The sequence below is a fragment of the Mustelus asterias genome, unplaced genomic scaffold (genome assembly GCF_964213995.1).
Source record: "Mustelus asterias unplaced genomic scaffold, sMusAst1.hap1.1 HAP1_SCAFFOLD_785, whole genome shotgun sequence".
Taxonomy (NCBI): Eukaryota; Metazoa; Chordata; class Chondrichthyes; order Carcharhiniformes; family Triakidae; genus Mustelus; species Mustelus asterias.
This window is the reverse complement of record NW_027590732.1, coordinates 77501-99414: the sequence shown is the minus strand read 5'-3', so window position 1 is coordinate 99414 and position 21914 is coordinate 77501. Positions and strand designations below refer to the sequence as shown.

Below are 21914 nucleotides of genomic sequence, written 5' to 3'. Positions count from 1 at the left end.
AATGGAATGCGAGCGGAGTGCCTGAAGGCGATTATTTTATCGGTGGCGCAGTGGTTAGCACTGCTGCCTCACAGCGCCAGGGACCCGGGTTCGATTCCCGGCTTGGGTCACTGTCTGTGTGGAGTCTGCACATTCTCCCCGTGTCTGCGTGGGTTTCCTCCGGGTGCTCCGGTTTCCTCCCACAGTCCGAAAGACGCGCGGGTTAGGGTGCATTGGCCGTGCTAAATTCTCCCTCAGTGTTGCCCGAACAGGTGCCGGAGTGTGGCCACTAGGGGATTTTCACAGTAACTTCATTGCAGTGTTAATGTGAGCCTACTGTGAGTAATAAATAAACTTGAAACGACATTTTCTTTTAGTTTTTAGACAGTATACATAAGACACTTACAGAGCTATTAGAAAAGGGTTAATGATTCTTAAAACAAGAGGACAACTCACACACGTGAATGCAATATGAAAATTAAAAGTTTATTTATGTATTAGTGTCACAAGTCGGCTCACATTAACACTGTATTGAGGTTACTGCGAAAATCCCCTAGTTGCTGCACTCCTGTTCGGGTAACACTGAGGGAGACCTAGGCCGGGAATCGAACCCGGATCCCTGGCGCTGTGAGGCAGCAGTGCTAACCACTGTGCCACCGAGCTGCCCTAAGCCCTAACCTCCCTGGCGAAAGGGCAGGACAGTGGACATGGGGAATGTCCAATCAACCATGATCCTACTGAGTGGCAGAGCAGTTTCGAGGGGCCGAATGGCCTACTCCCGCTCCTATTTCTTATGGTCTGATGGTGGGATTTGAACACACGCCCTCAGAGTATAAGCCTCAGGCCTCCTGGGCATTGGACTGGAAACCCCTCTGAACAATGGTGGGGTGGCGATGGCCTAGTGGTATTATTGCTGGACTATGAATCCAGAAACTCACCTCATGTTCTGGGGGACCTGGGTTCGAATGCCGCCAGATGGTGGAATTTGAATTCAAGAAAAAAACTCTGGAATTATGAATCGACCGATGACCCATTATCAGAAAAACCCATCTGGTTCCCTTTCGGGAAGGAAATCTGCCATTCTAACCCTTAACTAATCCCACTGCCCCACTCTCTCCCCATAGCCCTGTATCAATCCCCAAACTAATCTCACTGCCCCACCCTCTCCCCATAGCCTTGCATCAATTCCCAAACTAATCCCACTGCCCCACCCTCTCCCCATAGCCTTGCATCAATTCCCAAACTAATCCCACTGCCCCACTCTCTCCCCATAGCCCTGTGTCAATCCCCAAACTAATCCCACTGCCCCGCTCTCTCCCCATAGCCCTGTATCAATCCCCAAACTAATCCCACTGCCCCACCCTCTCCCCATAGCCTTGCATCAATTCCCAAACTAATCCCACTTTCCCACTCTCTCCCCGTAGCCCTGTATCAGTCTCAAACTAATCCCACTGCCCCGCTCTCTCCCCATAGCCCTGTATCAATCCCCAAACTCATTCCTCTGCCCCACTCTCTCCCCATAGCCCTGTATCAATCCCCAAACTAACCCCACTGCCCCACTCTCTCCCCACAGCCCTGTATCAGTCCCCAAACTAACCCCACTGCCCCGCTCTCTCCCCATAGCCCTGTATCAGTCCCCAAACTAATCCCACTGCCCTACTCTCTCCCCATAGCCCTGTATCAATCCCCAAACTCATTCCTCTGCCCCACTCTCTCCCCGGAGGCCTGTATAATAGGAAGCCAGTCTTATCTTGAACAATCTAAAGTGTTCCAGATGGGGTCTGACAGGAAATGGCTCATTGAGTCTGATGACCAAAATATTTCCAGGTTGCCTAGATGCAAGTCTGTCACATGACGGTGCAGAGGATGGATTGGTTCAGTGAAGTTTTCCCCTGCCAATTCACATCAAGCTTTCTCACACAGCTTTGTCTCACTTTAAGGCAGTCAGCAGTGATTCCCGTCGCCGAGCCTCAGCTGACACTGGGCTGTGCGCTTTCCTGTTGTTGCCTCGACTTCCACATCAGAGCCGTGCGCCTTCCAACCTCTGCGACACCGTCACCGCTTCACGAGAGGTTGGATCTCTCGACGCTGATGCTTTGGCGCAAGTAATTCTCCCTTGTTAAATGGGTCTCTTTTCTCTGAGGATACCTCCCACATAGAAGGGGGCCATTCAGCCCATCGAGTTCATGGCATTGGCAAGAGTAGCGTGGAGATTCACAAGAATGATTCCAAGGATAAAGAACTTTGAGTGGATTTGATTTATTATTGTCACATGTACTGGGATACAGTGAAAAGTATTGTTTCTTGCGCACTATACAGACAAAGCATACCATTCATAGAGTACATAGGGGAGAAGGATTTGATTTGATTTATTATTGTCACATGTATTGGGATACAGTGAAAAGTATTGTTTCTTGCGCACTATACAGACAAAGCATACCGTTCATAGAGAAGGAAAGGAGAGAGTGCAGAATGTAGTGTTACAGTCATAGCTAGGGTGTAGAGAAAGATCAACTTAATGCGAGGGAGGTCCATTCAAAAGTCTGACAGCAGCAGGGAAGAAACTGTTTTTGAGTTGGTTGGTACATGACCTCAGACTTTTGTATCTTTTTTCAAGTGGAAGAAGGTGGAAGAGAGAATGTCCAGGGTGAGTGGGATCCTTGATTATGCTAGCTGCTTTTCCCGAGGCAGTGGGAAGTGTAGACAGAGTCAATGGATGGGAGGCTGGTTTGCGTGATGGATTGGGCTACGTTCATGACCCTTTGTAGTTCCTTGCGGTCTTGGGCAGAGCAGGAGCCCAGACCAAGCTGTGATACAACCAGAAAGAATGCTTTCTATGGTGCATCTGTAAAAGTTGGTGAGAGTCGTAGCTGACATGCCAAATTTCCTTAGTCTTCTGAGAAAGTAGAGACGTTGGTGGATTTTCTTTTGCGGAGAGATTGGGACTGTTTTCCTTGGGGAAGAGAAGGCTGAGAGGAGACTTGAAGGAGGTACTGAAGGGTAAAATCTTGAGAGGCCATTCCCTCCCAAGGGAAATGCAGTGAGATGGCCTTCAATGTGGGTGGGACCGGAAAATTCCGTGGCAGAAGGAGCTAGGAAATCCCGTCCATTGTTCTCCACCCCCTCCCCACACTTAAGAAGCACTGGACAAAAGTGCTGTACTTCTCTGAGACACAGGGTGTGGTGGGGTTTGTGGTTTGCAATAGGACTCAGGAGGTTTAAGACAGGACGCTGATGACAAGGTTTCATTTTCTGTCTCCAGTCAGGTCTGCAGTGATTACAGAGATGGTGGCCACGTATCCCGGACTGATCCTCTCTCTGCTCCTATCCACTGGAATCTCACAGGCGGGTAAGACACAGCTCTCCCCCCTCCTCCAGCCCGCTACACCCCCCTCAATAGCGTCCAGAACTCAGAGTAAGAGACTTCCTTGCCCATTCCCCATTAAACTGGAGAGCGAGCATTACTCTGGATCGAACCCTGTGCTGTCCCTGTCCTGGGAGTGTTTGATGGGGACAGTGTAGAGGGAGCTTTACTCTGTATCCAACCCGTGCTGTACCTGTCCTGGGAGTGTTTGATGGGGACAGTGTAGAGGGAGCTTTACTCTGTATCTAACCCCATGCTGTACCTGTCCTGGGAGTGTTTGATGGAGGACAGTGTAGAGGGAGCTTTACTCTGTATCTAATCCCGTGCTGTACCTGTCCTGGGAGTGTTTGATGGGGACAGTGTAGAGGGAGCTTTACTCTGTATCTAACCCCATGCTGTACCTGTCCTGGAAGTGTTTGATGGAGGACAGTGTAGAGGGAGCTTTACTCTGTGTCTAATCCCGTGCTGTACCTGCCCTGGGAGTATTTGATGGGGAAAGTGTAGAGGGAGCTTTACTCTGTGTCTAACCCCGTGCTGCACCTGTCCTGGGAGTGTTTGATGGGGACAGTGCAGAGGGAGCTTTACTCTTTATCTAACCCCGTGCTGTGCAGGTCGTGGGAGTGTTTGATGGGGAAAGTGCAGAGGAAGCTTTACTCTGCGCCTAACCCTGTGCTGTACCTGCCCCGGGAGTGTTTGATGGGGATGGTGTAGAGGGAGCTTTACTCCGTATCTAATCCCGTGCGGTACCTGTCCTGGGAGTGTTTGATGAGGACAGTGCAGAGGGAGCTTTACCCTGTATCTAACCCCGTGCTGAACCTGGCCTGGGAGTGTTTGGTGGGGGACAGTGTAGAGGGAGCTTTACTCTGTATCTCACCCCGTGCTGTACCGATCCTGGGAGTGTTTGATGGGGGGACAGTGTAGAGGGGGCTTTACTCTGTATCTAACCCCGTGCTGTACCTGTCCTGGGAGTGTTTGATGGGGACAGTGTAGAGGGAGCTTTACTCTGTATTTAACCCCGTGCTGTACCTGTCCTGGGAGTGTTTGATGGGGACGGTGTAGAGAGAGCTTTACTCTGTATCTAAACCCGTGGCTGTACCTGTCCTGGGAGTGTTTGAAGGGGGACAGTGTAGAAGGACCTTTACTCTGTATCTAAACCTGTGCTGTACCCATCCTGGGAGTGTTAGATGGGGACAGTGTAGAGGGAGCTTTATGCTGTATCTAACCCTGTGCTGTGCCTGTCCTGGGAGTGTTTGATAGGGACAGTGTAGAGGGAGCTTTACTCTGTATCTAACCCCGTGCTATACCTGTCCTGGGAGTGTTTGATGGGGACAGTGTAGAGGGAGCTTTACTCTGTATCTAACCCTGTGCTGTACCTGTCCTGGGAGTGTTTGATGGGGGACAGGGTAGCGGGAGCTTAACTCTGTATCTAACCCCCTGCTGTACCTATCCTGGGAGTGTTTGATGGGGACAACGTAGAGGGAGCTTTACTCTGTATCTAACCCCATGCTGGACCTGTCCTGGGGATGTTTAATGGGGGACAGTGTAGAGGGAGCTTTACTCTGTGTCTAACACCCGTGCTGTACCTGTCCTGGGAGTGTTTGATGGGGACAGTGTAGAGGGAGCTTTACTCTGTATCTAACTCCGTGCTGTACCTGTCCTGGGAGTGTTTGATGGGGACAATGTAGAGGGAGCTTTACTCTGTATCTAACCCCATGCTGGACCTGTCCTGGGGATGTTTAATGGGGGACAGTGTAGAGGGAGCTTTACTCTGTGTCTAACACCCGTGCTGTACCTGTCCTGGGAATGTCTGATGGGGGACAGTGTAGAGGGAGCTTTACTCTGTATCTAACTCCGTGCTGTACCTGTCCTGGGAGTGTTTGAAGGGGGACAGTGTAGAAGGAGCTTTACTCTGTATCTAAACCTGTGCTGTACCTGTCCTGGGAGTGTTTGATGGGGGACAGTGTAGAGGGAGATTTACTCTGTATCTAACCCCGTGCTGTACCTGTCCTGGAAGTGTTTGATGGGGGACAGTGTAGAAGGAGCTTTACTCTGTATCTAACCCCGTGCTGTACCTGTCCTGGGAGTGTTTGATGGGGGACAGTGTAGAGGGAGCTTTACTCTGTATCTAACCCCGTGCTGTACCTGTCTCTATCTTCCCCTTCTTTGCTTCCATCCATTCCATTCAGTGATGTGTTACCGTCAATGGGGCAACCTGCCACCCTGTTAAATATATAGCAGCCCCGATCTCTCTCAGCCCCGCTGACTGCTTTCCCGATGGAAGTCACCCCATGCTCCAAAAAATGTGGGGTTGCATGGTGATCTGGATTGCCCCGACCCACCCGATGGGAATGGCCTCACCGTGGGGGGGGGGGGGGGGGGGGGGGGCGGAGGTGGGGTTGGGGATACTGAGAATTTCTTTGGGGAAGATCTGCGTTCACGGGGCGAGCTGCTGACAGAGGGACGGTTAAACAGTGGCTGGTTTGGTTCACAGACTGAGTTTCCTTTTCCCTCAGGGGAAGTTCAGTGCGAGAGAAAGGAAGGAAGTGTGAACGCCATCGCGGATGATTCAGTTTCCTTGCCCTGTTTCTTCAAAAACGCCAGCGATCTCCAGGAGCCAATAGTCTCTTGGCAAGTGGGTGTTCAAGAAAAGGCTGAAGTTGTGCATGCGGAAGATCGGAATGGGTTCCAGGTGGAATCGCAGAACAAGAGCTTTCTAAGCCGCACGTCCCTCTCTCCCTCCTGGAAAGAAAGCGGGAATGCCACCCTGCAGATCGTTCGGCTGCGGACAGAAGATTCTGGAGACTACACCTGTTTCATAAGAGGTGGCGATCGCCAGACACAGTGTGCCTATCTGAAACTAATGGTGAATTCAGGTGGGATGTCATTTTTCTCGAACTCACCGCCTCTGTCGTGGTGGGATTTGAACCCGGGGTCCCCCGGAACAATAGCTGGAATTTCCGGGTTAATTGTCTTGCGATAATACCACTAAGCCGGAGCCTCCCCCAGGGTAGGATGCTAGACTCCCAAAGGTTGGGGAGTCTAAAACTAGAGGGCATAGGTTTAAGGTGAGAGGGGAGCGATACAAAAGGGTCCAGAGGGGCAATTTTTTCACACAGAGGGTGGTGAGTGTCTGGAACGAGTTGCCAGAGGTAGTAGTAGAGGCGGGTACAATTTTGTCTTTTAAAAAACATTTAGACAGTTACATGGGTACGATGGGTATAGGGGGATATGGGCCAAATGTGGCCAATTGGGACTAGCTTAGGGGTTAACAAAAGGGACGGCATGGACAAGTTGGGCCGAAGGGCCTGTTTCCATGCTGTAAACCTCTATGACAGAGGACCAGAGGGATGTTGGGGTGCATATCCGTAGATCCCTGAAGGCAGCAGGACAGGTAGATAAGGAGGGACGTGGGATACTTGCTTTTATTAGCCAGGGCATAGAATATAGAAAGAAGTCTCACAACACCAGGTTAAAGTCCAACAGGTTTATTTGGTAGCAAATACCATAAGCTTTCGGAGCGCTGCTCCTTCGTCAGATGGAGTGGAAATGTGCTCTCAAACAGGGCACAGAGACACAAAATCAAGTTACAGAATACTGATTAGAATGCGAATCCCGACAGCCAACCAGGTCTTAAAGATACAGACAATGTGGGTGGAGGGAGAATTAAACACAGGTTAAAGAGATGTGTATTGTCTCCAGACCACATCATAGAATGTAGAAACATAGTAGATAGGAGCAGGAGGAGGCCATTCGGCCCTTCGAGCCTGCTCCGCCATTCATCACCATCATGGCTGATCATCCAACTCAATAGCCTAATCCTGCTTTCCCCCCATAACCTTTGATCCCGTTCGCCCCAAGTGCTATATCCAGCCGCCTCTTCAATACATTCAATGTTTTGGCATCAACTACTTCCTGTGGTAATGAATTCCACAGGCTCACCACTCTTTGGGTGAAGAAATGTCTCCTCATCTCCGTCCTAAATGGTCTACCCCAAATCCTCAGACTGTGACCCCTGGTTCTGGACTCCCCCCACCATCGGGAACATCCTCCCTGCATCTAACCTGTCTAGTCCTGTTAGAATTTTATAAGTCTCTATGAGATTCCCCCTCATTCGTCTGAACTCCAGTGAAAACAATCCTAACCTGGTCAATCTCTCCTCACACATCAGTCCCGCCATCCCCTGGAATCAGCCTGGTAAACCTTCGCTGCACTCCCTCCAGAGCAAGAACATCCTTCCTCAGAAAAGGAGACCAAAACTGCACACAATACTCCAGGTGTGGCCTCACCAAGGCCCTGTATCATTGCAACAACACATCCCTGCTCCTGTACTCGAAACCTCTCACAATGAAGGCCAATGTACCATTGCCCTTCAATGCCCTTCAAAATCCTGCCCTGTTTCTCTTAAGGCGATACCACAACAGGATTCAGCCTCTTCCCATTCAGACTTTCATTTGTATAGCGCCTTTCACAAGCTCAGGACATTCCTTGCAGCTCTTTGGAAGTGTAATCGATGTTGTAACAGGGGAATCAGCAACTAATTTGCAAACTCTGACCCAAAACAGCAATGTGGTGAAGTCTGGATTAATTGTTTTCCTTTAGTGATGTTAGTTGAAGATTAAATATTGTTTCCAGGGTACCAAGGTGATTCTAGCTGGTTAGAGAGTCATAGAGGTTTACAGAATGGGACCAGGCCCTTCGGCCCAACTTGTCCATGCTGCCCAGTTTTTAACCACTCAGCTAGCCCCAATTGCCCGCATTTAGCCCATATCCCTCGATACCCATCGTACCCATGTAACTGTCTAAATGCTTTTTAAAAGACAAAATTGTACCCGCCTCTACTACTACCTCTGGCAGCTCGTTCCAGACACTCACCACCCTCTGTGTGGAAAAATTGCCCCTCTGGACACTTTTGTATCTCTCCCCTCTCACCTTAAACCTATGCCCTCTAGTTTTAGACTCCCCTACCTTTGGGAAAAGATATTGACTATCTAGCTGATCTGTGACCCTCATTATTTTATAGACCTCTATAAGATCACCCCTAAGCCTCCTACGCTCCAGGGAAAAAAACGTCCCAGTCTATCCAGCCTCACCTTATAACTCAAACCATCAAGTCCCGGTGGCATTCCAGTAAATATTTTCTGCACTCTTTCTAGTTTAATAATATCCCTTCTATAATAGGGTGATCAGAATGGTACACTCCATTATAGGACGTGGGCATTGCTGGCTATACCCAGCATTTATTGCCCATCCCTAATTGCCCCCTGAGAGGGTGACGGTGAGCCGCCATCTTGAACTTGCTGCAGTCCCGTGTGGTGTAGATACACCAACTAAAGCAATGTGGTACAACTGAGTGTCTTGATAAATCCATGTCAGAGAGGAAGTTGAGAGTGGACCACACCGGCTGTGGGCCAGGAATCCATAAGACCATAAGATATAGCAGCAGAGTTAGGCCATTCGGCCCATCAAGTCTGTTCCGCCATTCGATCATGGCTGATATTTTTCTCAACCCCATTCTCCCGCCTTTTTCCCGTAACCTTTGACCCCCTCACCAATCAAGAACCTATCTATCTCTGTCTTAAAGACGCTCAATGACCCGGCCTCCTGCGTGGCAATGAATTCCACAGATTCACCACCCTCTGGCTGAAGAAATTCCTCCTCATCTCGCTTCTCAAGCGTTGTCCCTTCACTCTGAGGCTGTGCCCTCAGTTCCTAGTCCCTCCGACTAATGGAAACATGTAGTCACACGTAGGCCAGACCGGGTATGGATGGCAGATTTCCTTCCTGAAGGGGGGACATTACTGAACCAGATGGTTCAGATGCATTTCGCGCAATTGTATTGCCGCTATTGGCATCTCCTTTAGTCCTTAACACTGCCATTAACACAGCCCTTTATCTGATGTTCCATGACATCTTTCTCCAATCTATCCCAGCTCCCACCTATCACTTCTCCAACTCCCTCCACCCCAATGCCCCCACCACCCCACCTGCCCCCCTCCAAAGCAGCATCGAACCCCATCACACTTCTCCCTCTCTTTAGCTCTGGGGTAGAGTCACACCAACTCGAAGCCTTAACTCTGTTCCTCTCTCCACAGATGCCGCCAGAGCGGCCGAGAATTTCCAGCATTTTCTGTTTTTATTTCCGATTTCCCAGAATCTGCGGTATTCCGTCAGGATTTGAGTGAATCCGATGGGTTTTTAAGAGCAGTGCAGACATTCCACAATCTCTATTTACAGAGACTTGGCATTGCATTGTAACTTCTTTAACCAATTATATTTCAATTAACTCTCCCCATTCCCCTGTTACTGTGAGAGGATTTAAACTTATGATATTAGTACGAGGATTTGAGTAGAGGAGTAGGGATGTTTTGCTGCAATCGTACAGGGCGTTGGTGAGGCCACATCTGGAGTATTGTGCGCAGTTTTGGTCTCCTTATCTGAGGAAGGATGTCCTTGCTATAGAGGGAGCGCAGCGAAGGTTTACCAGGCTGATTCCTGGGATGGCAGGTATGTCATATGAGGAGAGACTAAGTCAGATAAAATCCAAAGTTTAAAGTTTATTTATTGGTCACGAGTAAGGCTGACATTAACACTGCAATGAAGTTACTGTGAAATTCCCCTAGTCGCCACAGTCCGGCTCCTGTTCGGGTCAATGCGCCCCAACCAGCACGTCTTTCGCACTATGGGAGGAAACCGGAGCACCCGGAGGAAACCCACGCAGACACGGGGAGAACGTGCAAATTCCACACAGACAGTGACCCAAGCCGGGAATCGAACCCGGGTCCCTGGCGCTGAGAAGCAGCAGTGCTAACCATTGTGCTACTGCGCCACCCATACAGTGCAGAAGGAGGCCATTCAGCCCATCGAGTCTGCACCAACAACAATCCCACTTAGGCCCGCAGAGGGATGCGTAGGGATTAGAGGGATGCGTAGGTTAGAGGGATTAGCAGGGTAAACATTGACCCGGGACCCTAAGGGGCACCGAACCCGCACATCTTTGGACTGTGGGAGGAAACCGGAGCACCCGGAGGAAACCCACGCAGACACGGGGGAGAACGTGCAGACTCCACACAGACAGTGACCCCAAGCCGGGAATCGAACTCTGGCCCCTGGCGCTGGGAGGCAGCAGTGCTAACCATCGTGCCACCGTGCCTCCCAGCTCCAGGTGAGGATTATATTCACTGGAGTTTAGAAGAGTGAGAGGGGATCTCATAGAAACTTATAAAATTCGAAGAGGATTAGACAGGGGAGATTCAGAAAGAATGTTCCCGATGGTGGAGGAGCCCAGAACGAGGAGGTTATAGTTTGAGGATAAGGGATAAACCTTTAAGGACGGAGGTGAGGAGAGATTTCTTCACCCAGAGGGTGGTGGAATTCACTCCCACAGAAAGTAGTTGAGGCCAAAACGTTGTGTGATTTCAAGAAGGAATTAGATATCGCTCTTGGGTCTAAAGGGGTACCACTGAGGGTGGTACGTAAGTGGAATGAGGAAATGGTTTAGGCAGGGACATTGGCAACATTTGAAAGGCATTTGGACAGCTACATGGATAGGAAAGGTTTGGAGGGATATGGGCCAGACGCAGGCAAATGGGGTTAGCTTAGATGGGCATTTTGGTCGTCATGGACTAGTCTGGGCCAAAGGGCCTGTGTCCGTGCCGTACCTTCTATATTATGGAGGGGAAGTTGGGGATCAGGATATGGAATTTGATGATCAGCCGTGATCGTAATGAATGGCGGAGCAGGCTCAAAGGGCCGAATGGTCTCCATCCGCTCCCAGAATCCCATGCATTCTACCATCTCTCTCTTCTCCCGCAGCCTTCGGGGCATCTCAACCCCGCGGAGGACCGCTCTGCGCCACGATCCCATTCCTGTTCCTGACCATGGTTCCTACCTGATGGACGTTCCGTGGCCAAGACCAGCGTCCCGCCCAGAGAGAAGCAGAGGAGACATCGCACCATCGAAAGTTCCAGAGGTTTCCCCGGGGGCTGGAGGATCTCGAACGCTGGTGGCTCCAAGCTCGAAGCCACTAATTTCACATCTTTGGAGCATATTTCTGCTTTTCTTTCAATTGTAGGGCAAACATTTAAAGTTCTTTAAAGTTATTTCATATTGTATTAGTTTTAATTCTCAGCTTGATAGTTTTTTACTGAGGGATAGGAGGCATTGGAGGCGAAATGGATTTCATAGCAACAGACAACATAAGAGCAGAAGTAGGCCATTCATCCTACTAAGGGGCAATTCAGCATGGCTAATCCACATAACCTGCACATCTTTGGACACTAAGGGGCAATTTAGCATGGCCAATCCACCGAACCTTCACACCTTTGGACACTAAGGGACAATTTAGCATGGCCAATCAACCTAACCTGCACATCTTTGGACACTAAGGGGCAATTTAGCATGGCCAATCTCCCTAACCCGCACATCTTTGGACACTAAGGGGCAATTTAGCATGGCCAATCAACCTAACCTGCACATCTTTGGACACTAAGGGGCAATTTAGCATGGCCAATCCCCCTAACCTGCACATCTTTGGACACTAAGGGGCAATTTAGCATGGCGAATCCCCCTAACCCGCACATCTTTGGACACTAAGGGGCAATTTAGCATGGCCAATCCACCTAACCTGCACATCTTTGGACACTAAGGGACAATTTAGCATGGCCAATCCCCCTAACCCGCACATCTTTGGACACTAAGGGGCAATTTAGCATGGCCAATCCACCTAACCCATACATCTTTGGACATAAGGGGCAGTTTAGCATGGCCAATCCACCGAACCTTCACACCTTTGGACACTAAGGGACAATTTAGCATGGCCAATCTCCCTAACCCGCACATCTTTGGACACTAAGGGGCAATTTAGCATGGCCAATCCACCTAACCTACACATCTTTGGACACTAAGGGGCAATTTAGCATGGCCAATCCCCCTAACCTGCACATCTTTGGACACTAAGGGGCAATTTAGCATGGCGAATCCCCCTAACCCGCACATCTTTGGACACTAAGGGGCAATTTAGCATGGCCAATCCACCTAACCTGCACATCTTTGGACACTAAGGGGCAATTTAGCATGGCCAATCCCCCTAACCCACACATCTTTGGACACTAAGGGACAATTTAGCATGGCCAATCCCCCTAACCCGCACATCTTTGGACACTAAGGGGCAATTTAGCATGGCCAATCCACCTAACCCACACATCTTTGGGCACTAAGGGACAACTTAGCATGGCCAATCCACCTAACCCACACATCTTTGTACACAAAGGGGCAACTTAGCATGGCCAATCCACCTAACCTGCACATCTTTGGACACTAAGGGGCAATTTAGCATGGCCAATCCACCTAACCTGCACATCTTTGGACACTAAGGGACAATTTAGCATGGCCAATCCCCCTAACCCACACATCTTTGGACACTAAGGGGCAATTTAGCTTGGCCAATCCACCTAACCTACACATCTTTGGACTGTGGGAGGAAACCTACGCAGACACGGGTAGTGTTACAATGTGAAGGTTGATTCCCCCTTTTGAGAAGTAACGCAGAATCCCCCAGAGAGGAATACCTCGCCTCGTAATCTGTTAAAAATGTATGCAAAGGTGTGAACTGTCCTTCAGTAACGTTTAGTGGTTAACTAACAGAAATCCCTGGCACTCACTTTAAAACGAACACGTAACAATTTATTTATTTAACTTGAAGCTTTAACTAAACAACTAACGTATCAAATAAAAAATAAGATTCTCATGGAATGCTGTTGAAATAAATACAAATACTCATTCATTCACCAAATAAAAATATAATAATGGAATTCGTCACACTCAAAATACAACCAGGTTTGTGGCCTTTGGAATCTTTCGGAGTTCGTCTGTTGATTCTTCTGTCTGTACATTCTTACTGATTTAGCAAGTTAGATTTTGCTTTCTCTTGTTAGAGTGGATTGGGGATTGGTTGTCTGACAGGAAGCAGAGAGTCGGAATAAATGGGTGCTTTTCTGGTTGGCAGATGGTAACTAGTGGCGTGTCGCAGGGATCGGTACTGGGGCCTCAACTATTTACCATTTATATAGACGATCTGGAGGAGGGGACTGAGCGTAGGGTAACAAAGTTTACAGACGACACAAAGATAAGTGGAAAAGTGAATCGTGTGGAGGGCGTAGAAGGTCTACAGAGAGATTTGGACAGGCTGAGTGAGTGGGCGAGGATCTGGCAGATGGAGTATAACGTTGACAAATGCGAGGTTATTCACTTTGGAGGAAATAATAGCAAATTGGATTATTATCTGAATGGAAAAAAATTACAACATGCTGCTGTGCAAAGGGACCTGGGGGTCCTTGTGCATGAGATGCAAAAACCCAGTCTGCAGGTGCAACAGGTGATCAAGAAGGCAAATGGGATGTTGGCCTACATCGCAAGGGGGATAGAATATAAAAGCAAAGATGTCTTGCTGCATCTGTACAGGGCATTGGTGAGGCCGCAGCTGGAATACTGTGTGCAGTATTGGTCCCCTTATTTGCGGAAGGATATATTGGCCTTGGAGGGAGTGCAGAGAAGGTTCACCAGGTTGATACCAGAGATGAGGGGTGTTGATTATGAGGAGAGACTGAGCAGATTGTGTTTGTACTCTTGGAATTTAGAAGGCTGAGGGGGGATCTTATAGTGACCTATAAGATAATGAAGGGGCTGGATAGGGTAGAGGTGGAGAGATTCTTTCCACTTAGAAAGGAAGCTAGAACTAGAGGGCACAGCCTCAAAATAAAGGGGGGTCAGTTTAGGACAGAGTTGAGGAGGAACTTCTTCTCTCAGAGGGTGGTGAATCTCTGGAATTCTCTGCCCACTGAAGTGGTGGAGGCTACCTCGTTGAATATGTTTAAATCACGGATAGATGGATTCCTGATTGGTAAGGGAATTAGGGGTTATGGGGATCAGGCGGGTAAGTGGAACTGATCCACGTCAGATCAGCCATGATCTTGTTGAATGGCGGGGCAGGCTCGAGGGGCTAGATGGCCTACTCCTGCTCCTATTTCTTATGTTCTTATGTTCTTAAGAGATACCTGAACCTCACGGGGTTGAGGGCTGTTCTCACCCTCTCGAGTCTTGAGAGGTGGCAGTTCTTCAGGTGCTGTTTTTTTACCCCCTGCACTCCCTTTCATACCTGTGATGACCTATCAATTTTCCGACAATAGGATTGGCCTGATGTTGTGAACACCGTCTAATTCAAATCTTAGAGGTTCTTGGTAGCTGAGGGTCTGCTTTGAATTGATTGGACTAAATTTTAAAAAAAGGTTGTCTTTGTCAAGACTACTTCTTGACTTTTCGATACTCATGTTTAAGCTTGGGGTATGGATGTATTTTGCTTTTTAAATTTCCCAAGCACGGACACAGAACACCAGGTTTCAGAGGGACCACTGCAATGTTCTCTCCCCTCTCGCATTGTTACAATTTGTTCACCCGTTACCAACATCGATTTCCAACTTCACAAACTTAACTTTGCCACAACAGACACATGAATGGGAGGCAAACAAAGGGATAGTCTGGTCACAGGCTTGGATGGGCCGAAGGGCCTGTTCCCGTGCTTGATTGTTCTCTGACACTCCGGCAGAGCGAGGGGAGGTTTGACTTTTGATTTTGATCTGATTTATTATTGTCACATGTATTGGGATACAGTGAAAAGTATTGTTTCTTGCGCGCTGTACAGACAAAGCATACCGTTCATAGAGTACAGAGGGGAGAAGGATTTGATTTATTATTGTCACATGTATTGGGATACAGTGAAAGGTATTGTTTCTTGCGCGCTGTACAGACAAAGCATACCGTTCCTAGAGTACATAGGGGAGAAGGATTTGATTTATTATTGTCACATGTATTGGGATACAGTGAAAAGTATTGTTTCTTGCGCACTATTCAGACAAAGCATACCGTTCATAGAGTACATAGGGGAGAAGGATTTGATTTATTATTGTCACATGTATTGGGATACAGTGAAAAGTATTGTTTCTTGCGCACTATTCAGACAAAGCATACCGTTCATCGAGTACATAGGGGAGAAGGATTTGATTTATTATTGTCACATGTATTGGGATACAGTGAAAAGTATTGTTTCTTGCGCACTATTCAGACAAAGCATACCGTTCATCGAGTACATAGGGGAGAAGGATTTGATTTATTATTGTCACATGTATTGGGATACAGTGAAAAGTATTGTTTCTTGCGCGCTATGCAGACAAAGCATGCCGTTCATAGAGTACATAGGGGAGAAGGATTTGATTTGATTTATTATTGTCACATGTATTGGGACACAGTGAAAAGTATTGTTTCTTGCGCACTATTCAGACAAAGCATACCGTTCATAGAGTACATAGGGGAGAAGGATTTGATTTGATTTATTATTGTCACATGTATTGGGACACAGTGAAAAGTATTGTTTCTTGCGCACTATTCAGACAAAGCATACCGTTCATAGAGTACATAGGGGAGAAGGATTTGATTTATTATTGTCACATGTATTGGGACACAGTGAAAAGTATTGTTTCTTGCGCACTATTCAGACAAAGCATACCGTTCATAGAGTACATAGGGGAGAAGGATTTGATTTATTATTGTCACATGTATTGGGACACAGTGAAAAGTATTGTTTCTTGCGCACTATTCAGACAAAGCATACCGTTCATAGAGTACATAGGGGAGAAGGATTTGATTTATTATTGTCACATGTATTGGGATACAGTGAAAAGTATTGTTTCTTGCGCGCTATACAGACAGAGCATACCGTTCATAGAGTACATAGGGGAGAAGGATTTGATTTATTATTGTCACATGTATTGGGATACAGTGAAAAGTATTGTTTCTTGCGCACTATACAGACAGAGCATACCGTTCATAGAGTACATAGGGGAGAAGGATTTGATTTATTATTGTCACATGTATTGGGATACAGTGAAAAGTATTGTTTCTTGCGCACTATTCAGACAAAGCATACCGTTCATCGAGTACATAGGGGAGAAGGATTTGATTTATTATTGTCACATGTATTGGGATACAGTGAAAAGTATTGTTTCTTGCGCGCTATGCAGACAAAGCATGCCGTTCATAGAGTACATAGGGGAGAAGGATTTGATTTGATTTATTATTGTCACATGTATTGGGATGCAGTGAAAAGTATTGTTTCTTGCGCACTATTCAGACAAAGCATACCGTTCATAGAGTACATAGGGGAGAAGGATTTGATTTGATTTATTATTGTCACATGTATTGGGACACAGTGAAAAGTATTGTTTCTTGCGCACTATTCAGACAAAGCATACCGTTCATAGAGTACATAGGGGAGAAGGATTTGATTTATTATTGTCACATGTATTGGGACACAGTGAAAAGTATTGTTTCTTGCGCACTATTCAGACAAAGCATACCGTTCATAGAGTACATAGGGGAGAAGGATTTGATTTATTATTGTCACATGTATTGGGACACAGTGAAAAGTATTGTTTCTTGCGCACTATTCAGACAAAGCATACCGTTCATAGAGTACATAGGGGAGAAGGATTTGATTTATTATTGTCACATGTATTGGGATACAGTGAAAAGTATTGTTTCTTGCGCACTATTCAGACAAAGCATACCGTTCATAGAGTACATAGGGGAGAAGGATTTGATTTATTATTGTCACATGTATTGGGACACAGTGAAAAGTATTGTTTCTTGCGCGCTATACAGACAAGGCATACCGTTCATAGAGTACATAGGGGAGAAGGATTTGATTTATTATTGTCACATGTATTGGGATACAGTGAAAAGTATTGTTTCTTGCGCACTATACAGACAGAGCATACCGTTCATAGAGAAGGAAAGGAGAGGGTGCAGAATGTAGTGTCACAGTCACAGCTCGGGTGTAGAGAAAGATCAACTTAATGCAGGGTAGTTAAATTAAAGTTAAAGTTTATTTATTAGTCACAAGTAAGGCTTACATTAACACAGCAACAAAGTTGGTGTGAAATACCCCTAGTCGCCACAGTCCGGCACCTGTTTGGATAAATCCACCTAACCAGCACTTCTTTTGGACTGTGGGAGGAAACCGGAGCACCCGGAGGAAACCCACGCAGACACGGGGAGAATGTGCAAACTCCACACAGACAGTGACCCGAGCCAGGAATCGAACCCGGGTCCCTGGCGCTGTGAGGCAGCAGTGCTAACCCACTGTGCCACCGTCCCGCCGTATAGGTCCATTCAAAAGTCTGACGGCAGCAGGAAAGAAGCTGTTCTTGAGTCGGTTGGTACGTGACCTCAGACTTTTGTATCTTTTTCCCGATGGAAGAAGGTGGAAGAGAGAATGTGCGTGGGGTCCTTGATTATGCTGGCTGCTTTTCCCCGAGGCAGCGGGAAGTGTGGACAGTGTCAATGGATGGGAGGCTGGTTTGAGTGATGGACTGGGCTACATTCACAACTCTTGGTAGCTTCTTGTGGTCTTGGTCAGAGCAAGAGAAATACCAAGCTGTGATATGTAGATCGGTTCTTGATTGATAAGGGGATCAGGGGTTATGGGGAAAAGGCAGGAGAATGGGGATGAGAAAAATATCAGCCATGATTGAATGGCGGAGCAGACTCGATGGGCCGAGTGGCCTCATTCTGCTCCTATGTCTTAGGGTCTTATACATCCGGAAAGGATGCTTTCTATCGGGCTTCTGTAAAAGCTGATGAGAGCCATAGCAGACATGCCGAATTTCCTTAGTCCTCTGAGAAAGCTGAGGGGTTGGTGGCTTTCTTAACTACAGTGTTTCGGCATGGCGGTGGAATGGTGTCGGAAATGGGGCCAATCGGCCCTCTCCGCTGGCCCTCCCTTCACTCCTCAGTCAAGACGATGGGCGTGAACGGGAGCGTCCACTGCTGCAGCAGACGCAGACGTCTAGACTGAGGGTGGTTCTCCTTCATGGCGTTGAACATGTTGAAGTCCATGGCGTCGAGCATCCAGCTGAGCATCAAGATGTTGACCAAGGAGGGCAGGCGGGAGACACACTGCACCAGCGCCTTGCAGGTGTCGGGTTGGGGCTTCAGCTGGTTGGTGTACATGCGAGAGATGTTCAGCTCCCGCAGCTCGTTCATGTTGTCCAGGGTCAGGAAGAAGTCCCTCCAACCCAGGTCGCTCGGGCCCTCGTTCATGCTTAGGTCCAGAGTCTGAAGTTTGGAAAGGTGCCCGCTTTTAGCCACTTCCGCTGTAGTGGGAGAAATGGCGGGGGGTGGATAGATAATTGAGAGACAAGTCAGCATCCAAATCATAGAATCATAGAATTCCCTACAGCGCAGAAGGAGGCCATTCAGCCCATCGAGTCTGCACCGACCACAATCTCATCCAGGCCGTTTCCCCATAACCCCACCTATTTACCCTAGCTAATCCCCCTGACACGAGCGTCAATTTACCATGGCCGATCCACCTAACCTGCACATCTTAGGACACTAAGGAGCAATTTAGCATGGCCAATCCACCTAACCTGCACATCTTGGGACACTAAGGGGCAATTTAGCATGGCCAATCCACCTAACCTGCACATCTTAGGGCACTAAGGAGCAATTTAGCACGGCCAATCCACCTAACCTGCACATCTTAGGACACTAAGGAGCAATTTAGCATGGCCAATCCACCTAACCTGCACATCTTTGGACACTAAGGGGCAATTTAGCATGGCCAATCCACCTAACCTACACATCTATGGACACCAAGAGACAATTTAACATGGCCAAACCACCTAACCCGCACATCTTTGGGCACTAAGGGGCAATTTAGCATGGCCGATCCACCTAACCTGCACATCCTTGGACACTAAGGGACAATTTAGTAAGGCCAATCCACCTAACCTGCACATCTTTGGACACTAAGGGGCAATTTAGCATGGCCAATCCACCTAACCTGCACATCTTTGGATACTAAGGGGCAATTTAGCATGGCCAATCCACCTAACCTGCACATCTTTGGATACTAAGGGGCAATTTAGCACGGCCAATCCACTAACCTACACATCTATGGACACCAAGAGACAATTTAGCATGGGCAAACCACCTAACCCGCACATCTTTGGGCTCTAAGGGGCAATTTAGCATGGCCAATCCACCTAACCTGCACATCTTTGGGCACTAAGGGGCAATTTAGCATGGCCAATCCACCTAACCTGCACATCTTTGGACACTAAGGGGCAATTTAGCATGGCCAATCCACCTAACCTGTACATCTTTGGACACTAAGGGACAATTTAGCATGGCCAATCCACCTAACCTGTACATCTTTGGACACTAAGGGACAATTTAGCATGGCCAATCCACCTAATCCACACATCTTTGGGCACTAAGGGGCAATTTAACAAGGCGAATCCTCCTGACCTGCACATCTTTCGACACTAGGGGCAATTTAGCACCGCCAATGCACCCTAACCAGCACGTCTTTTGGACTATGGGAGGAAACCGGAGCACCCGGAGGAAACCCACGCAGACACGGGGAGAACGTGCAGACTCCGCACAAAGAGGCCAGAATTGAAACTGGGTTAGTGAGGCAGCAGTGTTAACCCACTGTGCCACCGTGCCATCATCGCTCCGCCATTGGCGGCCATGCCTTCAGATGCCCGGGGGGGGCCCTTAGCTCTGGAAATCCCTCCCTGCTTATCCCGCTCCTCCCTCGAGATGCCAAAGCTACCTCGTTGCCCAAGCTTTCGGCGTTTCCCCGTGTCGCCTGTGCGATAAATTCCCATCGGGCAAGGCTTCTCTGGTGGAATGACTCACCCAATCTGACCAAGCTGCGGTCATCCAGACCGTTGGTGATACTCAGCACCCTGAGTTGCCGCAGGTTCTGCATCTCTTGAGCTAACGGGATGGCAGCCGTGATGTTCCCATCACTCCGACAAAGGCGCAACTCTTCCAACGTCCCGAGGGAGCCAAGGGCGCGGGCTGAGGAAGGAGGATCGGAAACCGGGATCAGATTCACCACAAAACCAACGCTCAATTCTCCCTCCATTTCTGCTTCAAATCATCCCACACTTCCCCAACAACATTCCTTATTGACCATAAGACCATGTGGGAGCAGAACTAGGCCATTCGGCCCATCGATAGTGTTCCACCATTCGATGAGATGGGTCCAATGCATTTTGGAAGGTCTAACACAGATGGGAAATACACAGCAAATGGCAGAACCCTTAAGACTACTGCATTTTGGTAGATCGAACCAGGGCAGGACTTACTCAGTTAATGGTAGGGCATTGGGGAGAGTTACAGAACAAAGAGATGGAGGGGTACAGGTTCATAGCTCCTTGAAAGTGGAGTCACAGGTGGACAGCTGGGTTAGCCAATGGTGATATCAGAATACAAATGTCTGGCCCCGATCACTGATCGCAGGGGAATTTTTAACACAGGCCAGTAATAGACGCCATTGTACTCAATGGCGACTTGCATTGGTATAGCGCCCCTTGACATGCCCGAGTCACCAGGAATGGCAAGGAATAAAGTGTGAAGTCAAGACAGCTGAAGGGTTGTTTTGAGGAGGTTCCTGAAGGAATTCAGAGAGGCGGAGAGGATTGAGGGAGGGACTTCGAGAGCATGAGGCGCTCCCCCAATTCCCGGAACCCCAGGCAGCTGAGGCACGGCCGCCAACGGCGGAGCGATGGGAATGTACAACACCCAAGAGGCCAGTGGGCTGACGAATGGCAGATGGAGTTTAATTTAGATAAATGCGAGGTGATGCATTTTGGTCGATTGAACCAGGGCAGGACTTACTCAGTTAATGGTAGGGCGTTGGGGAGAGTTACAGAACAAAGAGATCTAGGGGTACATGTTCATAGCTCCTTGAAAGTGGAGTCACAGGTGGACAGAGTGGTGAAGAACACATTCGGCATGCTTGGTTTCATCGGTCAGAACATTGAATACAGGAGTTGGAACGTCTTGTTGAAGTTGTACAAGACATTGGTAAGGCCACACTTGGAATACTGTGTACAGTTCTGGTCACCCTATTATAGAAAGGATATTATTAAACGAGAAAGAGTGCAGAAAAGATTTACTAGGATGCTACCGGGACTTGATGGTTTGAGTTATAAGGAGAGGCTGGATAGACTGGGACTTTTTTCTCTGGAGCATAGGAGGCTGAGGGGTGATCTTATAGAGGTCTATAAAATAATGAGGGGCACAGATCAGCTAGAGAGTCAATATCCTTTCCCAAAGGTAGGGGAGTCTAAAACTAGAGGACATAGGTTTAAGGTGAGAGGGGAGAGATATAAAAGTGTCCAGAGGGGCAATTTTTTCACACAGAGAGAGGTGAGTGTCTGGAACGAGCTGCCAGAGGTAGTAGTAGAGGCGGGTACAATTTTGTCTTTTAAAAAGTATTTAGACAGTTACATGGGTACGATGGGTATAGAGGGATATGGGCCAAACGCGGGCAATTGGGACTAGCTTCGGGGTTAAAAAAAGGGGCAGCATGGACAAGTTGGGCCGAAGGGCCTGTTTCCATACTGTAAACCTCTCTGACTCTGTGACTCTCCCCCAGACTGTCGCGAAAGCAGGTCCAGCTGAATGGGAATTCCAATGAATTCCCTCTTTGGAATCATGT

General features: G+C 48.1%; 3 protein-coding genes across 3 annotated transcripts in view; 1 reads left to right on the top strand and 2 right to left on the bottom strand.

Annotated features, from left to right (window-relative positions):
- LOC144487441 (leukocyte cell-derived chemotaxin-2-like) overlaps positions 1-9279 on the bottom strand; it is an 84067-nt gene extending 74788 nt beyond the window's left edge. Inside the window, exon 1 of the mRNA XM_078205517.1 lies at positions 9269-9279. The gene's annotated coding sequence lies outside the window, so the exon portion shown is untranslated. The remainder of the gene's footprint in view (positions 1-9268) is intronic.
- On the top strand, positions 1881-13164 carry LOC144487439 (myelin-oligodendrocyte glycoprotein-like). The gene is made up of 4 exons (XM_078205514.1): positions 1881-2084; positions 3242-3328; positions 5857-6216; positions 11156-13164. The coding sequence occupies exons 2-4, from the start codon at positions 3265-3267 to the stop codon at positions 11233-11235; spliced, it is 504 nt and encodes a 167-aa protein (XP_078061640.1). The 5' UTR covers positions 1881-2084; positions 3242-3264; the 3' UTR covers positions 11236-13164.
- Positions 13165-17260: 4096 nt separating this feature from the next.
- Positions 17261-21914, bottom strand: part of LOC144487437 (baculoviral IAP repeat-containing protein 1-like) — a 50119-nt gene continuing 45465 nt past the window's right edge. The window contains exons 14-15 of the mRNA XM_078205511.1: positions 20102-20266; positions 17261-18546 (exon numbers count right to left, since the gene is read on the bottom strand). Coding sequence (XP_078061637.1) covers positions 18176-18546; positions 20102-20266 — 536 coding nt within the window. The 3' untranslated portion in view covers positions 17261-18175. The remainder of the gene's footprint in view (positions 18547-20101; positions 20267-21914) is intronic.

Bases quoted from the DNA above. Each gene is read 5' to 3' on its own strand.
- LOC144487439 (XM_078205514.1), top strand. From the start codon at position 3,265: ATGGTGGCCACGTATCCCGGACTGATCCTCTCTCTGCTCCTATCCACT. The intron at 3,329-5,856 runs GTAAGACACAGC...CTTTTCCCTCAG, and splicing joins CACTGGAATCTCACAGGCGG to GGGAAGTTCAGTGCGAGAGA. The intron at 6,217-11,155 runs GTGGGATGTCAT...CTTCTCCCGCAG, and splicing joins GAAACTAATGGTGAATTCAG to CCTTCGGGGCATCTCAACCC.